This window comes from Astyanax mexicanus, chromosome 17, assembly GCF_023375975.1.
Source record: "Astyanax mexicanus isolate ESR-SI-001 chromosome 17, AstMex3_surface, whole genome shotgun sequence".
Taxonomy (NCBI): Eukaryota; Metazoa; Chordata; class Actinopteri; order Characiformes; family Acestrorhamphidae; genus Astyanax; species Astyanax mexicanus.
This window is the reverse complement of record NC_064424.1, coordinates 26,906,019-26,925,380: the sequence shown is the minus strand read 5'-3', so window position 1 is coordinate 26,925,380 and position 19,362 is coordinate 26,906,019. Positions and strand designations below refer to the sequence as shown.

The window sequence follows — 19,362 nt, the reverse complement described above, 5'->3', positions numbered from 1 at the left end:
AGGGAGGCGGGGCTAGTGATGAGTTTGTGTGTTTAGTGAGGGAGGCAGGCGGGGCTAGGGGAGAGTAAGTGTGTTTAGTTAGGGAGGGAGGCGGGGCTAGGGAAGAGTTAGTGTGTTTAGTGAGGGAGGGAGGCGGGGCTAGGGAAGAGTTAGTGTGTTTAGTGAGGGAGGCAGGCGGGGCTAGGGGAGAGTAAGTGTGTTTAGTGAGGGAGGGAGGCGGGGCTAGGGGAGAGTAAGTGTGTTTAGTGAGGGAGGGAGGCGGGGCTAGGGAAGAGTTAGTGTGTTTAGTGAGGGAGGGAGGCGGGGCTAGGGGAGGCTAAGAGACAGCGGGAGAACTCAGGGGGCTCACTGTAACGCAGCGTAGTCTATATCAATATAAACAATATTGTCTCACCTTAAATCGCATATGAAAAATATCGATATTTTTTAAATCTCTATATATATTGCCCAGTCCTAGTGCAGGTTATTTATGGAAGATGCACAGACCTGCAGTCATGAGGATCACAATTTAGCAGGCCTACAGTCAGTTCAACTTAACAGACAATTAGTACAATCCAGTTTACTAATGTAACCTGTAATGGGGTTATGGTGAGTGAAGCTGGTAGTGTACTCTTGAGGCTCTCCAGTAGAGGGAGGTAGTGCACTGCAAATGTCTCAAGGCTTGCAGGCTTTGGTTTAAGTCTCGTGAGACTTTGTTTAACTCTCGTTTGGTTAGAAGTGTGTAGCCGCCATTTTTTAAAAGGCTCGTGGGATCTTGCCCAGCGATCTTTTTTTTGGCTCACTGCCAGGGATATGTGCAGGTAGCACTGAGGGCTGAAACTTCAGAGCAGCGTTTTTGGTACTTCATTCGGTTGGTTTGGAGTGTGGTAGGGCTGGAGAAGTCAGCCGCTGTGCACCAGTGAATCCGGTACACATTGTGGGAGTCCAGATACAGGTATTTAATAATTGTTTTAACCTGTTTTGTGAGAAGTTAAGCTAGTATGCCTTTGTGGCTAGTTTTAAAAGTATGCACTTGTTTTACAGTGTGGAATAAGAGCCTATGTTGTAGTGAACTGCAGCCCTGTGAATGCCGGTGAGCCAGTGTGCATTGTGGAAGTCCAGATACAGGTATCTGATGTTTCTGTTTATTATTTTGTGAGCTGCAGGTAAAATTAAATCATATAGCATGCTTATTTGGTTGTGTTTTTTTTTTGTTTTAAAGCAGTAACATCCAGTAGTGGACAGCAGTAACAAGGGAAGTGGAGCCCTTCCAAGGCAGATATATAGAATGTTTAGAATATAGGAGTATCCCTGGCCAGTGAAAATTAATTATTTTTTATTATTATTCCTTTCCCTTGAAACTTTTAATAGTAATATATATATATATATATATATATATATATATATATATATATATATATATATATATATATATATATATATATATATATTAAAGATTGGGTTTTAAAGGTATGAAACGTTAATTGACTTGAGTGCCAATTCTGTTTTAAATTAAATTTGCATCACATTCAATTGAACCAATTGGACAGTGTGGGGCCTGGTGGGAGGTGGTATTATTATAATCTCGTGTTAACTAAGCTGAGGTACAAGTCGTGAGGGTTCTCTTTTGGGGTGGAGTGTGTTTTCTTTAAGTAAATTTTGAATTTGTTTGATTTTGAGTTTGTTGTGTTATCTATTTTATTTATTATTTTTTTCAAGTATTTGGTTATAATTGAGCCCTTAAACTCTTGTGAACTCTCGTTTATTTTCTTTTGGGGTATTATACTACTAGTTTTCCCACGTTCACGCTACCAGGCAATTAATTCCTTTATTAACACTGCCAATTGTGGATTTTGGGTTAATTCATGTGAGCAAACGAGTGGTTGTTTTTTTTTTATTTTAGATTTTCTAATAAAGACACATTGTGAAACGTCATCATCTCTCTCTTATTTCACCTTGGGTAATCCACCACTATTTATCCAAACCTGAGTGGGGACCGAGTCAGTTGGTACTATCTACTACCCTTAGGCAGTAGTGTTGTTTGTTTAATTGCTTTGGGAATTATTAGAGGGTGTTATTATTTGGGCCTAGTGGTTTGGGGGGCTTACACTAAAATAGTATATGGACAAATCTATTGGGACACCTGCTCATTCACTGTTGTTTCTTCTAAAATCAAAGATATTAAAAAGGGCTTATCCTGATTTTGTTGAAGTAGAAAAGACCACCATATATACAGCACACTTCACCTTTAACCCATCCGTGCAGTGAACACACACATGCACACTAGTGAGTATACTCAGAAGACAGAGATTTTGTGAGAACACATACCCAGAGCAGTGCGCAGACATTGTCTTGGCAGTAAGGATTAAGGGTTTGCTTAAGGGCCCAATAGTGGCACTCCACCAAACCCGGGTATGGAACCCACAACCTTGACGTTGATGGCCCATTGCTCTAACTGCTAAGCCACCACTCCCCTAACAGTCTCCATTGTCCAATGAGATTGTCCAACTAGATTTAAAGCATTGCTGTGAGTATTTGATCGTACTTAGCAAATTAAAGCGTGTCAATGAGGTCAGGATGCTGGATCATCAACTTCAAATACTGAAAGTATTGGATAGAGCACCATCATTCCAGAAAAACACAGTTCCAATGCTCAATGCTGGGGGTCTTTAAACCCCTCTAGCCCAGTAGCCGATGGCGTTTCGCATGGTGTCAACAGGTTCATGGGTATTTGCTCCGTACCGCCAATTTGCTTCTGTTGGCAGTATTTGCAGACAGGGAGTGTGTAAGCTTTGTGTAAGTTACATCTGCACATTGGTTTTATCAATGGGTGCAGCTTGAAGAAACTGAAAGTAAATGAGATATCCACAAACATATAGTTTGTTTTAGTGTGTATTAAACAATGGATTTGGAAAGTCTTCAGACCCTTTCATTGGTTTGGGCTTTTATGTTTTCCCCATCATTCTGAACTCAATACCATAGGCACCGCTCATTTCTCTTAATCATCTTTGACATAGTTCTACACCTTGATTGAAGTCCACCTATGGTAAATTCAGTTTACTGAACATAATTTGGAAAGACATACTACTTTGTATAAACAGCTCTGGAAAAAAGAGGCCTCTTCAGTTTCTGAATCAGCTTTTTTAATTTTGCTATTGTAGGTGTCTGAGTAAAATGAACAGTGTTGTTTTATTCTACAGACAGATACAAATATTGTCATTTAGGGCATTATTTAACAAAAAAATGAGAAATGTCTGAGCTTTCAGACCTCAAATAATGCAGAAATAATGAGTTCAGAAATCAATATTTGGTGGAATAACCCTGTTTTTTATTCGCAGTTTTCAAGCCTGGCATGTTCTCCTCCACCAGTCTTACACACTGCTTTTGGATATATTTATGCTACTCCTGGTGCAAAGATTCAAATAGTTCAGCTTGGTTTGATGGCTTGAGATGATCCATCTTTCTCTTGATTATATTCCAGATGTTTTCAATTTGGTAAAATCAAATAAACCCATAATTTTTAAGTGGTCTCTTATTTTTTTTCCAGAGCTGTATAAGGTCTTACAGCTGACTGGTAGATCTCAGAGCCTGTAGATCTCTGAGACAGGATTGTATGAAGGCACAGATCTGGAGTAAGCTACAAACAAGTGGCCCCTATAAGTTTGGAACAACCAGAACTCGTCCTAGATCTTTATTGCCAGCAAACTAAACTAAATAATCAATGGAATAGAGCATAAGAGAGGTGAACAAAACCCCAGTGGTTAATCTGTCTGAGCTCCAAATACAAATATATTGTGTATTAACTATTTTGATGGATTTGGACTTTGAATCTGTTAGCTACGGTGGTCTGGGTCCAACACACCCCCTCAGCAGCTCTTCTACAGATCAGCTGAACACAATGAATGTACAGTATAGAACACACACACTGACCTCAGTGTGTGTTTTATACTGTACATTCACTCTACACAGCTGATCTGTGGACCCAGGCTGCTGCACGCTGATCTAATATTGACTGTGTGGATGAGATGAGATGTTTCTGCTCTGGTCAGTCAGTAAGCAGCTCTTCAGTTCAACAGGTTTACAGGTCACGTGGTTTGTGTCCAAAATCCAATTACTGTCTCCAGGGTTACAGTGCATTCAGTTGGACCTATTGGATCACGTGACGCTTCTAGAGCTGGTCCTTCATGTTACACCCGTATTGGAACAAGTCCCGCCCATATACGCTGAGATTGGCTGGCAGTTCGGCCTATCTCAGTTCTCCTCTGGGATTGGTTATTAGTTTATTCTCCTGCACCGTGATTGGCTGGTTATATGCTGCCTCCATTCTGGGCTTGTAGTTCATCTTCTGTGCTATATTTTGCTCTTTTTCTGTTGTTTTTCTCTTTTTATTTATGTACTTCTGAAATAGAAAAACTAAATAAAGAAATAAAAAAATATTTGTTGTTCAGCTGTATAAGTGAAACCCCAGAATATTTTATACACAATGATACGTTTAATTTAGTTTTTTAATAATTTTGAGGTGGTCTCTAGTATGAATGAATGCTCTGTGGGTATTTTTTTTAAGTGCTTTAGTACTCTTGTTTCAGGCTGTTTTATGCTGATCGTACACCAAACGTTTTTCAAGCGATTTTACTGTCTCAGACAGATTTCCAGTGTCGGGATGTCTTTTTCTTGTCCTGCGTTTAGATAAAATCTCTCCGTGTTTAATATTATTCTAAGTCTTGAGACTTTGCTCAGGCAAATATTGACAGTCTGTCAAATCTTTTCAGTCTTTTTAAAGTCGTGTAGTGTATGAACAGCTTAAAGTCTGTGACTAGTTCTTAGATGTGAGTACTGCTGAAATATATTCCTGACTAACTAGAACAGTAAAGTAAGCTCTGATAGCAAAGAACGCCCAATAACTATGATATTTTTTGTTGTTGCATTACATTCTTTAAGGTTGAAGATTTTCCTTTATTTAACTTTGCCATTCTACAGTAAAAGCTATAATAATAAAATGCAAACAAGATATACATATTTAATGTAAGTCAAGTTTAATACAAACAATATGTATATAACCAAAATTTCCATTCAATTTTAAATCAAAAGAAAATGTCATGTAAAATTTAATGCATGTTTCAGTGTATTAGAGATGGAACAATTAATATAGATTTAACATAATTAATAAAACAAATAATAAAAACTATATTTTGGTGTTTGGTTAGTTTCTTTGTTGTTGTTTTTGGCTTAAATAAAAAAAATGGTGCATCTCTTAATCTTCTCTTTTTCCCCTGTATTATTTTTGTTCCCTTTTGTTCCCTTTTGCTGTGTTTTTTTTTGTCTCCTATGCGCCTGTAATACATGCGTACTATGTTTGTTCATCTTTTTTTATCTGTATTCCTGGAAAAAACGTGTACTTTTATTTCCTAAATTATATGTTTGTGAATTTTAATTTTTGGAATTTTAAAATAAATAATTTTGGACTAAATAATTGGTTTTAAAAAATATTACATTTATTTAAAACTTGAAACATTCTCCTGTACTGATTATTTTTTACTCAGTAAAACCAAACCCATGTCAGGAGGCGGTTTACTGGCAGCCAATCACAGTGCAGGACCGCTTCAGACCTGAGAGCGGGTGGGATCTAAAGGACGCTCCTCATTCTGTTCTGCTGGAGAACTGAGAGCTGGAGTATGGACGTGTTATCAGAGCAGGACGTTAAAAAGGTGAGTTAGAGCTACATTATTGAACATAATCTCACTGCAAAATTGTCATTATTTCCTTCTAATTCGGTTCTGAAAAGAATCCGGTTTGTTTGGTTTCTCTGAGCCTCTCCTATAGTCTGGCCTCATATCTTGCTGACAGCAGATTGCATAACTTACGTTGATCAGCCCTCATAAATTCTACATTCCAGAGGATTTCTCAGTAGACTCCCAGAGACTGATTTTCTTTATTTTTTTGTATTTTTATAATAGCAAGAAATTCCTTAAAGCTGCCATTTAATGTATTTATTCAATTTTAATGTTGTTATAGTTGATATTGTTCAATGTATAAATTGCATAAAATCCTCCAAATGCAATATAACATGGCTTTTACGTTTACCCAGTGAGACATAAAAGGTACAAATAATTGTTATTTTACATCATGCAATTTTTTTTTAGTTGATGGAAAAATAAAATGAGCTATGCTTTGATTGGCTGGTTTATGGCACTGCAGCAGCTCACAGGACATCAGAAGTGTGCTAATACCAGCTGTTTAACCAGTAAATACAGCTTTACTTGTTTTGGGTGCTTGACTATGACTACTAAGTAATACAGTAAATAGTTGCAATATACACCGCTTGTCACCTGGCCAGGTAGCAACAGTATGTGCTGAAAGAATGAGGTCGGCTGACTACCTCAATATAGACCAGGTTATTCTATCAATGGATTTTTTCTTCCCTGATGACACGGGCATATTCCAAGATGACAATGCCAGGATTCATGGGGCTGGAATTGTGAAAGAGTGATTCAGTTATCATGAGATCATCATTTTCACGCATGGATTGTTCACCACAGAGTCCAGACCTCAACCTCATTGAGAATCTTTGGGATGTGCTGGAGAAGACTTTGTGCAGTGGTTGGTCAGACTCTAATTAATGCAACACTGGATTGAAATAAACTTGTGACATTGCAGAAGCCGATTAAAACAATGACACAGGGAAGGCATGCAACAATCAAAGCTGAAGGCGGTCCACTGAAATATTAGAGAGTGTGACCGTTTTTTCGGTCAGGCAGTGTACATTACACAAATAAAAACTTGTCTAGCATCTGACTCCGAAATCTGTAAATTTCACTTGAGCAGCCCAAAAGTTGATATTTCTTTTTTGGTAAATATTCCCAAGTTATAGAGAGATGTTTGTGTTACAAATTGGGTAATTACAATGTGGTGTACCTGTGTTTAACCTGGCAGTACCAGGAGGATGGGTACCTGGTGCTGGAGGGGCTGTTCAGCCCGGAGCAGTGTGATGAGCTGCGGCAGAGGATGAGTGAGATCGTGGAGCGGATGGACGTCCCCTCACACTGCCGCACTCAGTTCTCCACAGACCACGACGAGCAGCTCAAGACCCAGGTAACAACACTGACTGATCTTAATCACTAATATTAAATGAAGAATTGCACTGAACTTTTTGACAGTTTGACCTGCAATATTGAAGTATGTCTTTTTATTCAGTAAAGAAAGTAAGCATTTTAAGAATTCCCTTACAGAATAATGCCAATAATATCTAGGCATTTATGTCTTCATATGTGAAGTTAGAGCTGCACTATATATCATTTCATCATTGCTGTTGCAGTAGACACATTGCAGGACATGCAGTCTCCTGTGTAAAGTCAAAAACTTTTTTATAAATGGATTTGCTGTTTTATACAAAAGGAAAATGCACACTATTCTCAATATACATGACATTTTTAGAATTTATTCCGATACATGACTTTAAAACATATGTTTTAAATGCAGTGTGCAAGGCAATCAAGTAAGTCAGTTAATTTGAGATATGAAGGTAATGATTTCATACCAGGCAGAAATTAAAATATAACAGATTAACATATTAACAAAACAAAATTACAAATTACAACAAAATATTTTATGCTTATAATTTATAGAACATTTGCTGGATTAAATCTGAAGATTTTAACTTTGGGAATGTTCTTTTGTTTGTTTGAAATGCTTTATCTGGATGGAAAGATGCAGGTAAGCCCCCCTAAGGCCCCAGGTGGGGTCTGCTGTAGGAATTTGTATTCTCCCTCAGGCAGTAGAGGGAATAGGGGAAAGTAGTTCTATAGAATGCAGTGTGGGATATTCGCATAGGACTTTGTTTAGACAGGTGTGTGTGTGTGTGTGTGTGTGTGTGTGTGTGTGTGATTGTGCTGGCTGGGTCTGTGGTTCTCTGTGCAGCAGGAAAATCAGGAATTTCACAGTAGGGGGGGTTTCATACCATATCAGTTCCTACATTCATATTCTCAATTACCTGATGGACCCTGAAGATAAGACTGGTAAATTAGACAGTGGATAAATCTATAGGGGTTGGTAAAGTAAGGGTTATATTTTACTTTAGTTCACATTGCTGTGAAGTCCAGCACTAGACTTTGTTTAATTTCTGGGTAGAGATCTTCTCAGCTGACCAGTAGTAGAGAACACGTTTAAAAAAATGGTTATTAAACGGAAAACTTTTTAATCAGCACAGCCTCATGAAGGCCTTCTTTACTTTGTTAAAGGGGGTTTCTGCACTTATCAGTTGTTGAGAACTCCACGGGTGTTGCTGAAGATCTGCTGTTTGTTAAGCTTCAGCCCTGATCTAGAACATCTGGTTGTGATATTCAGACACTCCCACTGACTGAACTCTGAAGGCTGCTAGATCTCCAGGAGAAGAGTTAGGGCCTTCAATGTTAAAATGCAGAAGAAGATCAGACAGAGGTTTCCTTTGGAATAGAAGGTCATATCCTACTCTATAAAGATAATGAGAGAAATTGTATGGCAATTTTTACAAATTAAAACTAAAAATATCCTAGAACAATTTCTAATGATATACACTCAGTGGTAGGCAGTGGTGGCTCAGCCATTAGAGCACCGGGCCATTGATGACAAAGTTGTGTCTATAATGGCTTCAGGAATAACATATAGAACATTTTTATTAAATTTGTATCTAACTTGTGCAATAGAACTTTAGAGAAATATCTCTTTGAATACTTAAACATTGAGTATTTTAGGTTTGTTTATAGTGTTTATGGAACTATTTATTATTTATATTTGTTATATTTGTCAGTGTATCTATTTTTAAGGACTATTGTTTACATTGTTTAGCTATTTTTCTGATAATAAAGTCTGATTTCTTCATATATAGTGTAATTTTGTGCGACAAAGTAAATATGGTTTAGGTGTCTGTTTAGTGTCTCTTAAGAGAGGCAGAGGCCAAGTTCCATCTGTGCTCAGCACAAGTATGGTGTATATGGTTGTCTTCACTTGTCTTGTCTTTTCATTGTTAAAAAAAAAGAAAGTTGCAGTGTCCAGATACTTTTTAAACATATAGTGTATCTACCTGCCTAGCATTATCTTAAGGTCATGTGACCTTTGTGTCTTTTTCCAGGGAAACGCGGACTACTTCATCACCAGTGGGGACAAGATTCGCTTCTTCTTTGAGAAAGGAGTCTTTGACGAAAAGGGTTTGTGTCTTGGCTTTTTGTTTTTATGTGATAGAAGTATGTACATTGATCTGATGAAATGTTACCTTATTGGACAGTGTGGGCATGCCCAAACCTTTATAAGTTGTGAGGTGTTATCTTGAAAGTGAGGTCAGGGTAGAATTTTCTGTGAGACAAACAATAGACAAGCGACTCTGGCAGATATCACAATCGCGTTCAGTGCTTGAGCTCCAAACAAATAAATTCCACAAATCTATGGGACAAAAATCATGGGACAGAAATAATTTTTGTGTCTAATTACTTTTAATATGCCTTTTAACATAAGAGCAAATCAGCTTGCTGGTTGTGCCAAGAGCAGAGGAGTGTTAGTCTGCTTGTGGGAAAACCACCCCTCGATGTGGAGATCTGTGCAAGCGCAGCAGCCATAAGAAGCCATAAAATTACATTTTTTGTGCATAGTTGAGTTAAATGCTACAAATAGTTAATGCAAATTTATCAGAATTCATTAGTGATGTAAAATATGTTTCTAAAACAGTAAGCTGACCTTTACTTTTTTTGTATTTTGGCCTTTTGTCATTTAGACAAATGGAAGGCTGGTGTTATTTGACTGGAAATAACAGCCTGGCTGCATTGCAAACATGTCTGCCGAGTGAACAGACTCAGCTGGTCATACCCATTCAGAGTGAGGCAGTTCTGGACAGCGAGGGCTGTTCTTGTGGATTGAATGTGTCCCACAGCTATTCCACACAAATCCATAAAGCCTTGAGTTCTGGTTCTAACCATGTGGTTGTCTCTGTTCTCAGGGGAGTTCACTGTCCCAAAAGAGCGATCGCTTAACAAAATTGGTCACGGTGGGTGTTCTTTTCTGTATATTAAACTGGATTTATTACACTCCCCACTTACCTTCATTCATCTGTACCATGTTAAAAAAATAAAAATAATAATTCTGCATTTCTTTGGAACTATATCCTAATAAAGTAGCATAATGTTCTTCATCTGTAAACCCATCTCTCCATAGCTCTTCATGCTCATGAGCCTCTGTTTAAGAACATTACTCACTCTCCCAAAATCCAGGTATGATATACCCCTTCCACTTTCATCCACCACAACAGAAGTTTCTACACACACACACTCAGTGCACTTTTAACACTTTAAAGCCATATGTTTCATTTTTAACACATTATGTATCCAGCGGCCGAGCGATGCTGCTCACCCTGTGGCCAAGCGACGCTGAGATTCTGATGTTAAGTAAAGTTTAATGGTTAACTTTACCTCGCACTCAGTGCTATATCATAAACTAAGACTGTGTCTCTGAAAACACTTTGTCCTTTGAGTTTTAGAGCTGTAAAACTTACTCTGGGGGATAAATTGTATCCATAAACCAGTAATTCAGTGAAATAGTGCTGGGTGGTATAGCGGTTAATTTGGTATAGCGGAGGAGAAACTTGAACCGGTATGTGTTTCTCTCATACCACCATACCGCTAGAGGGCGCTGCGGAGCGCCGTACAGAACAGCACCGTCAAAGAAGAGAGTTAAACACTGGTCTAGCTCCATCCTGCAGAGAAATCAGAACACCTCCTGCATCTGTTAAAAATACAGTAAAATACAGCAGCCCTTTTAAATATATTATTACTGTAGCTTAAAGGATGATTTACATTTATTTTTTGACTGGAGAAAAAAGGAAATTGTGGCTGATTATAATACTGTAATGCCTCTAAAAGCTTCAATAATAACAAATAGTAAATTTATATTAAACTTGCGTCTTACTTGTGCAATAGATCTTTTAAGAAATATCTCTTTGAATACTTAAACCCATTTTATGTCCATTTATAGTGTTTATCGAGCTATTTAAAATATTTTTATATTTTGTGTTAAGCCGTGTTAAAGTTGTTGGTGTATCTCTCTTTAAGGCCCACTGTTTACATTGTTCAGCTGTTTTTCTGCTAACGAAGTCTTATTTCTTTATATATTTTGTAATTTTGTGGGACAAAGTAAACCCAATAGTAATAAAAGCCTTGATGTTTTATATTAAATGTACTCCTAACAGTACAGTAACTCACAAACCTATATAAAAGCACAGTCATGCAAAAAATAATAATGAAAAAAAATTATAAATACTGTGATATACCGTGAAATCGTCAGAATCTTAAAAAAGACCATGATATGCATACCGCCCTGCACTACAGAGAAATAAAGCAGAATTATACAGAAATGCCGGAGCACTTTTTTTTTTCACAAAAAATGGCTCACATGGCATTCATTGATACTAGAGACCACAACTAGACATTTTAAAATGAATGAAAAAAAAACTTTAACTAGTGTCAGTGAATAATTAAGACATTACATAACCATTTAACAGTTTCTTATTACCATTGTAAGTACTATTAATTATGTCCCTTATTGTATGTTGTATGCTGAAGAGAGTAGATGATGTAGTTTATGTGTGTTGTTTTCTCTGCAGGGCTTGATGAAGAACCTGGGTCTGACAAGTCCTGTTGTTCTGCAGAGCATGTACATTTTTAAGGTACAGAATTGATTCAGTCAAAACTGATCAGCCAAAACATGTTTGGTATTGTATGTAATTAAAGATGCTTAGCTAATATTGCTATCAAAAAATAAAACATTTATCTCCCAACCTGTCTCTCAGAGCTCCTCCAGATCTTCATTAGCTTGATTAATGGATGTGTTTTGGACACAGTGTGATTTACTTTAGTCTATAAATACTGGTGCTGTCAACGTTAACATGGTAACGCACATGATTCTTCTGGAAAGGTTCATTTGAAACATTAATTGTTCAATGAAAATTAATCACGATACAAGTTTGTTCCATGATTCACCCTTTATTTACAGACTTTGGCAACATATTAGAGTTTTTTCCACAATATCTGGTGATACACACAGCATCGAAGTATGTGGCATATACACAAAATTGAAATCCAAATAGAGTCCAGTGTATGAAAGGTGTGTGTATGTGAGTTTGGGGGTCTAGTGGGCGTAATTTAAGTAAAGTATAGGATGCAGAATGAGTTTGTAAGGGGTGAAGTCAAGATGTGATATCTTTGTAGTGAGACAGATGAGAAGAGTTTGGTTAGCTGTGGTCTGATAAACTGCTGCTGGTTGTTCAGCAGCCTGATGGCCTGAGGTAAGAAGATATCTTGGAACCATCTTGTTCTAGTCATCTTGTTTCTGTACCGCTCCGAATAGTAACCAGAACAGTTTTAACCTCATCACAGTGTGTGAAATCACTCCGCCTGAAGTGGCCCAGTTTACAACAAGATATGTATTTGTAGCTAATCAGTAGATTTTCAAACAGCATTTATTTACAAATACTGGATTGGTTAAATCTATATATAGTGTTTGTTAGCATCTCCTATCTAACATGTCAGATATCAAACATGACTAAATTGGAAATCAGTCTGAAATTAACAAGATTAATAATGTTCATTTGATTTCTCACTATAACTAATGTGGAAATGTATGCTAATAATAATTTAATTTGTGGCTTTTTTATGTTTCCAGCAACCAGGCATTGGTGGAGAAGGTAAGAGAACACAGTAAGAATTCCTTTTCCCAAGTTTTACTTTCAGAGTTAGAGAGTACTGTAGAGTTTAGCACAATAGTTCTAAAATCGGGCCCTAAAATCCATCTGTTTCTTTTGTATTTGCATTTATATTTGAGTGCTGACAGTATGAACCCAGGGTTCCAAAGGATTTGGGACGATAAAGCATTTACCACTTTATAATGTTGGCATTCCTTCTCACAACAATTAAAAGATATTGGTACAGAGGATACCCAGCTATGAAGTGTTTAAATTTTTATTTTGTCCCAATCTTCCTGTAAACTAGATCTTTGACCCTGCCTAAGCCCATGCACGTTCTGCCCGAGCCCGACCCGACCTGCACCATAAACTGTCATTATGACCCCGAGCCTGAATTAAACCCCACATTTTTTTTAGTAAGTAGAGCGTTAAAACTGAGTTTAAAAACATTTTTTCAAGCTGTTAGAATAAGCAGAATCTGTTCAGAATGCTGTTAAATAACATTGCTACACTGAAAAAGCATATACCTATTATTTAAGAAAAAAAAATTATCAATAACAGATCTCTGAAAGATTAAAACACGAACATTGCAAACAATGATCCACAGGCCTTAACATTGATAAATTAGACTGCAAGAATGATGTATTGGATGACTTTCCTCTAATCTAATATAATTAAACATGGTTTAAGAAATATTTTCTTTTTTCTATTTTCTTTTTTTATCTTAAGCTTATAAAGTAAGTGCAAGAACACAAAAAATAGCAATAAGGCTATGCACTGCACAATAATTAAACCGAAATAGACCGACAGCAATAACTTAATTTACAATAACTTTCCTCTAAAATAATTAACAAGGTTTAAGGATATAAACACTTTCTGAACAAATTACACTTTTTAATATTTGGCATATAGCCTTCGTCCAAAACACACAAAAAACAGCAATAAGGCTATGCACTGCAAGTCAAGTGTGTTATAGCTTAATATAAATTACAAATAGAATTAAACACAGATGCCTAAGTCACAGACCATTTTCCGAGGAAAGTGGTGGGCATTGGGTCAGGCTCGGGCAGGGAATATAAACACGTCTTAAGGTGTACAACAGTAAGGGTTTGTTGTCACATTTTTTTATTTAAAGTCATGACCTCTATTTGAGATTGCAGGTATGTCAGTCCAGTATCTAAATCCTCTTCGTCTACATCCATCCTTTGTATTGTGTGCAGCATGGGGTTTTGCATTGTCTTGTTGAAAAATGAATGAACACATCTAGAAAATGTCGACTTGTCTTTTGCACAGTGAAATTTCTCCTTGTTCCTTAAATGGTGTAATGATATTTAACAAATGTGCAAATCCACCAAAAAAAAAATATTTTTAAATATTTAAAAGATTTTCTCACACATCTGTTGAATAACTGAAGGTCCTCTGTCCACCTTTGTTTCTCAGAGTCTCAGACTTTAGTGGACAATGATTTTGTGCCACTTATTGACATGTTATTTACCTCAATACTGGCCTTAAATTTGGAATGTTTTGTCAGCCTGAAATGCAGGAATGTATTAATCAATTCAATTAAGTTGCCCAGAAAAAACATTAAACAGTTTGTACTGTCTGCAATCAGAAATAAATAAATGTAAGAAACACTGTATTTCTGAATTTTAACTTTTTATACTTTCCCAATTCTTCATGATTTAGGTTTATATACTTGACTGATCATGTGATTAATTTGACCTTGCTAGTGACTCCTCATCAGGATGCTACGTTTCTGTACACGGAGCCTCTGGGCCGGGTGATGGGTGTGTGGATTGCTCTGGAGGACGCAACTCTCGACAATGGCTGCCTGTGGTTCATACCAGGCTCTCATAAGAGTGGGTATACACACACACACACTCATAACACTGGCATTATTGTCACCTTTTTAAGAAGAATGTTCTAAAGTTCTAAAGATGTATCTAAAAAAGTTTGGTCACACTGCGGATGAGTGTAAAAATATGTATTTCGGCGCCGAGTGGTCCAGCGATCTAAAGTGCTGCCACTGTAAGCGGGAGGTCACAGGTTCGAGCTCCCACTAATGCAGCTTTCCCATCAGCTGCTGGTGCTCAGAGGGAGCAAAATTGGCTCACTAAAGGGTGATGTCCACTGCACAGGGCGTCTGTGAGCTGATGTATCAGAAGTGAGTCGGGGTAGTTCTAATGAATGGGTTGGGTAATTGACTGAGCAAATTCGGAGAGAAAATGAGGAAATTTTTTGAACAATAGAAAATTATATATATATATACATATATATATAAAAAAGTGTATTTCTTGTTTGTCAGCTGGAATCACCAGAAGGATGGTGAGGACTCCTAAAGGCACTTTCCCACTGACTGATTTCATTGGACGAGAGCAGAGTTATGATGACAACCTTTTCATTCCAGCGTCTGTAAAGAAAGGTAAGTCTCAGTCCAAAAATATATATTAATGGGTGGTTGACATATTTGGCTGAAAAAAAACAAAACAAAAAAAAACCCTCTAAATTAATTAATGGAAATCACTGGGTTATATTTTACCAACTCTTGTCTTTCCAAATCAATTTATGGTCTTGTAGATTTTTCTTAAATTGTACATTTACTCACTAGTTTACCGTCTTAGTGACTAAAATTGTCATATGGTGTGACATGAATATTATTGTGTATTAAGTAAAATGGGTCTAATGTGATAATGTAAGTAAATTTTTCGTGATTCTTTATCATTACTGTATAAAAGTTTAGCATGGCTCACATGCAATTATGTTACCTTTTGCATTATTTTTCATTATCTACACACAAAGGAAGACATTAAATTGAATTCTTTCAATATACTTTAAATTATTTTGGGAATACCTTGTTATAAAAGTACCAAAATTCTTGTAACCTTTACTGGCACTATTCCTCGTATGTCACATTGAAGGGTTTATGATAACCAAAATCCTTATTATTTTTTTTATTCTGAATGTCACACCAAATGAAATGGTGTCACGCCATATAATGAATCACACCACATAACAATTTGTATGCAAAAATCTGTATTAGCTGCATTTAGCAATCAAGCAAACTTGGTTTGGCGAGTGACTGAAATCATTTTCAGTTACAGCAGAATCACAAAATTGTTGTGGAGAACATGTGAATTCTACTACGAATGTTTAAGGCATAGTTTTTTCCCATTACTAGCTCTATATTTTTAGAATGTGTTGCAGGTCTGATGAACATGAAATATCTTGTGTTCATGTATTTTTGTATGTGATGAAACTGTATACAATATATGTATGTATATAAAATTACTGGGGGAGGAGCTGAGCTCTTGACTGTATATGATATATATGATCTATTGTTATGCAGGTGGGGCAGTTTTGATCCATGGCCAAGTGGTCCACCGCAGTGCTGAGAACACCTCTGATGCGTCCCGCCATGTTTACACATTCCACATCATGGAGTCTGAAAACACCCTCTGGAGTCCTGATAACTGGTGAGAGAGTGCACAGCATGCTGGGTAATGTAAGCTGGCAGTGTAGTTTAGAACCATATCATTTTTCTAGGCTCCAAAAGGCTTTTCCTGCGTTCATACTGGCAGGCAGAATCTGATCTGAAGACTTTGGTCAGCCAATCAGTTTAGAATGATGCTTCACTGTGCCATAATTAATTTAAATAAAGTTGAGGAAATCTCAACTAGATTTGTTGTTTCCTGCAAAATTGTGGCTACACATCTCTTACAATCACAGATTGATTGCATGTCACTCTTTCGGCTGTCAGTGTAAATGCAGGCCAAGAAGATTTTCTGTTTAAAGCAAATTCCATTAATTTTTCAAAATTAATGCAGAAATCAGTCTTCCAAAAAAATTCCACTTTTGTCACGTCAGTCCAAATAATATTTACCCAGAGTTCTGGGAATCAGCAAGATGTATTTTGGCAAATGTGAGATGAGCCATTATGATCTTTTTAGTCAGCAGTGTATTTTGCCTTGAAACTCTCTTATGGATACCATTTTTGACCAGTCTCTATCTTACTATTTATTAATTAATACTGACCTTAACTGACGCAATTGAGACCTGCAGTTCTTTATATTTTGTTCTGGGTTCTTTTGTGACCTCCTTGATGAGTTGTCCATGCCCTTTTGGAGTAATTTTAGTAGGCTGGTCACTCCTGGGAAGGTTCATCAGTTTTCCATGTTTTATCCATTTGTGATTAATACCTCTCACTGTGGTCCGCTGGAGTCCCAAAGCTTTAGTAATGACTTTGTATTGAATTTGAAATGAACTTTTCCGGACTGATAACTGATCAATGACTTTGTTTTCTCATCTGTTTTTGATTTTCTTCATATTGTTTTGCTTTTTGAGATCTTTTAGCAGCTTTATGTTGTCAGACAGGTTTTATTGAAGTGATTTCTGATTGTGGATAGTGAAATTGAACTCAGCTTTCCAAAATTTTTAATAAAGTTAAGGAAATCTTAACTAGATTTGTCATTTGCTTCAAAATTACAGCTAGAAATGAAGGCTTTCAGAGTGTTTCTAGTGCAAAATGCTCAGTTTTTGAGAAATGTATTGAGTCAGTCTTTAATGCCCCTAAAAAGATTACAATTAAAACTGTATTGGAAGTAATTAGGCATGTAGGTGGACATGGTCTTTCTGACAGTGTATCTCTCTTTCTCACACACAGGTTACAGCCAACAGAGGAGCTTCCATTCCCTTCACTCTACACCTAAAACCCTAAACGCATTCCTGCTTTTCACTTTATCTCACCAAATACTGGACGGACACCAGTTAACACCAGTTAAACTGATCAGAGTGCTGCAACCGCACTTGCAGTGACTTACAGTTTATTAAAACCATAATTAGTCAGTCATGTGGGGAACATGAATATCTTCATTCATCCAAACCTCAATCCAAACATCTGAAACTGATCATCTGTAAGAATACTCACAGCCTTGTAGTACAATATAATGTCATTTGGTTGAAGATGTGCACATCAGATCATCATTCATTTATTACAGCAGCAGCAGTGTGCCTCTGATAGCAGTTAGACGCAGATGGCTGGACATCACCAGTGGAGCGGTATTATTGATTGATCTGCATATCCTCACCTACTGTTTTTCTATCCCATTTTTTATCCCATTTTCTCACAATTTACAAGGCCAATTACCCCACCCACTTATTAGGACTCCCCCATCACTAATGATGCTCCAACACCAGGAGGGTGAAGACTAGCACATGCTTCCGCCGATACATGTAAAGTCAGCCACCGCCTCTTTTTGAACTGCTGCTTATGCATCGCGTCACAGCGTGGTCGGAGGAAAGCGCAGCGACTCGGTTCTGACACATCAGCTCACAGACGCCTTGTGCTGCAGACATCACCTTTTGGAGTGATGAGGGGAGAGAGCACCATCTACCCACCCAGAGAGAGCAAGGCCAACTGTGCTCTCTCAGTGTTCCAGTAGCCGATGGCAAGCTACATGAATAGGATTCAAATCGGCGAACTCCTGATAATGGTGGCTGCGCCTTAGTCCGCTTGACCAATCGGAGCCATAAAAACGTTTTTTTAAGGTTAGCAAAGGTTTTATGAAAAAATTTAATGGGCTGGTATGTTTCATTATTTCAAAGGAACACATCAGCTATTATTGGAAAAAATATGGTTTAGGGTTTTTTGGCTCTTCAAAACATGGTGGTGGGAGTGTTTTTCCCACACCTGCAAAGTCCTTTTATAGAAGTCAGAGCAGGCTCCCAAAGAGTCTGTTTTCTGTTCTCAGTAAAAGCTTATTGATAGACTCCACCTCTTTTCAGACCCACAGTGTGGATGTTTTCAGACCTGATGGAGAGTGGAGCTTGATCTTTTTCTCTCTTTCTCAGAGATGAGGGCTTCAAGTGCTGTTCATTTGATGGGGGACAGTGTAGGTGGTCTACCAACGCTTACAGAGGGGGGTTATGGTAATATCTGTTATCCTAAATCTTTACCGTATGAATTATCATCTATCTGTTTATCTCAGAAACATCTGATAAATGAAAAGCTTGCACAAAGGGGTGTTTTATTGGAAATTAAAAAAGGTTCTCCTGACTTTTGCACAGTAAACAATAAATCCAGATAAACACAAAAAGAGCTGTGTCATCCTAGACTTATGTTTGACTATTTTTGCATGCCTTCCACAGTTTTATAAAGACAATGAAATAATATTTTTGTCAAATTCAGTGTTTTTCAATTAAAGGCAGTTTTACCTATTAAAAGCTGGTTTTACTATTTATCATTGTTCAGTGTTTTCTTAGATCATTTCGATTCTATTTTTATTTTATGTTTGTTTCTTTGTCAGATTAAGTGTTTTATGATCTGGCACCTGCCACTGGGGTGTATTTATTAATCATATAGTGAACAGCCAATTCTGGATGTGTTGGAGGCAGGAAAATTACATTTTATATTTTTTATGGCTGTTTTTTCCCCTATTTTTTTAATAGGCTAACCAGTTGCAGCAGTTATGGGTTTTACTGAAACTCACTGTACTATACTTTTGATTCTGCAATTTTATTTATTTGTGTAATAATATATTTTTTATTTTATCCGATTTTCTCACCAAGGCCAATTACCCAACCTGCTCATTAGGACACCCCCTATGACCAAACTCTAGGACGGAATATAGGCATACCTGTCAAGTTTTGGACTTAAAAATAAGGGATTTTTTCCGCCGCCCCAACAGCCC

At 37.2% G+C, this 19,362-nt stretch overlaps 1 protein-coding gene across 1 annotated transcript; it reads left to right on the top strand.

Annotated features, from left to right (window-relative positions):
• Nucleotides 1–747: 747 nt before the first annotated feature.
• phyhd1 (phytanoyl-CoA dioxygenase domain containing 1) lies at nt 748–18,910 on the top strand. The gene is made up of 12 exons (XM_049466438.1): nt 748–1,107; nt 5,520–5,684; nt 6,910–7,068; nt 9,083–9,158; nt 9,941–9,988; nt 10,156–10,211; nt 11,600–11,662; nt 12,658–12,679; nt 14,407–14,535; nt 14,982–15,098; nt 16,023–16,149; nt 17,337–18,910. The coding sequence occupies exons 2-12, from the start codon at nt 5,652–5,654 to the stop codon at nt 17,380–17,382; spliced, it is 876 nt and encodes a 291-aa protein (XP_049322395.1). The 5' UTR covers nt 748–1,107; nt 5,520–5,651; the 3' UTR covers nt 17,383–18,910.
• The last annotated feature ends 452 nt before the right edge of the window (nt 18,911–19,362 follow it).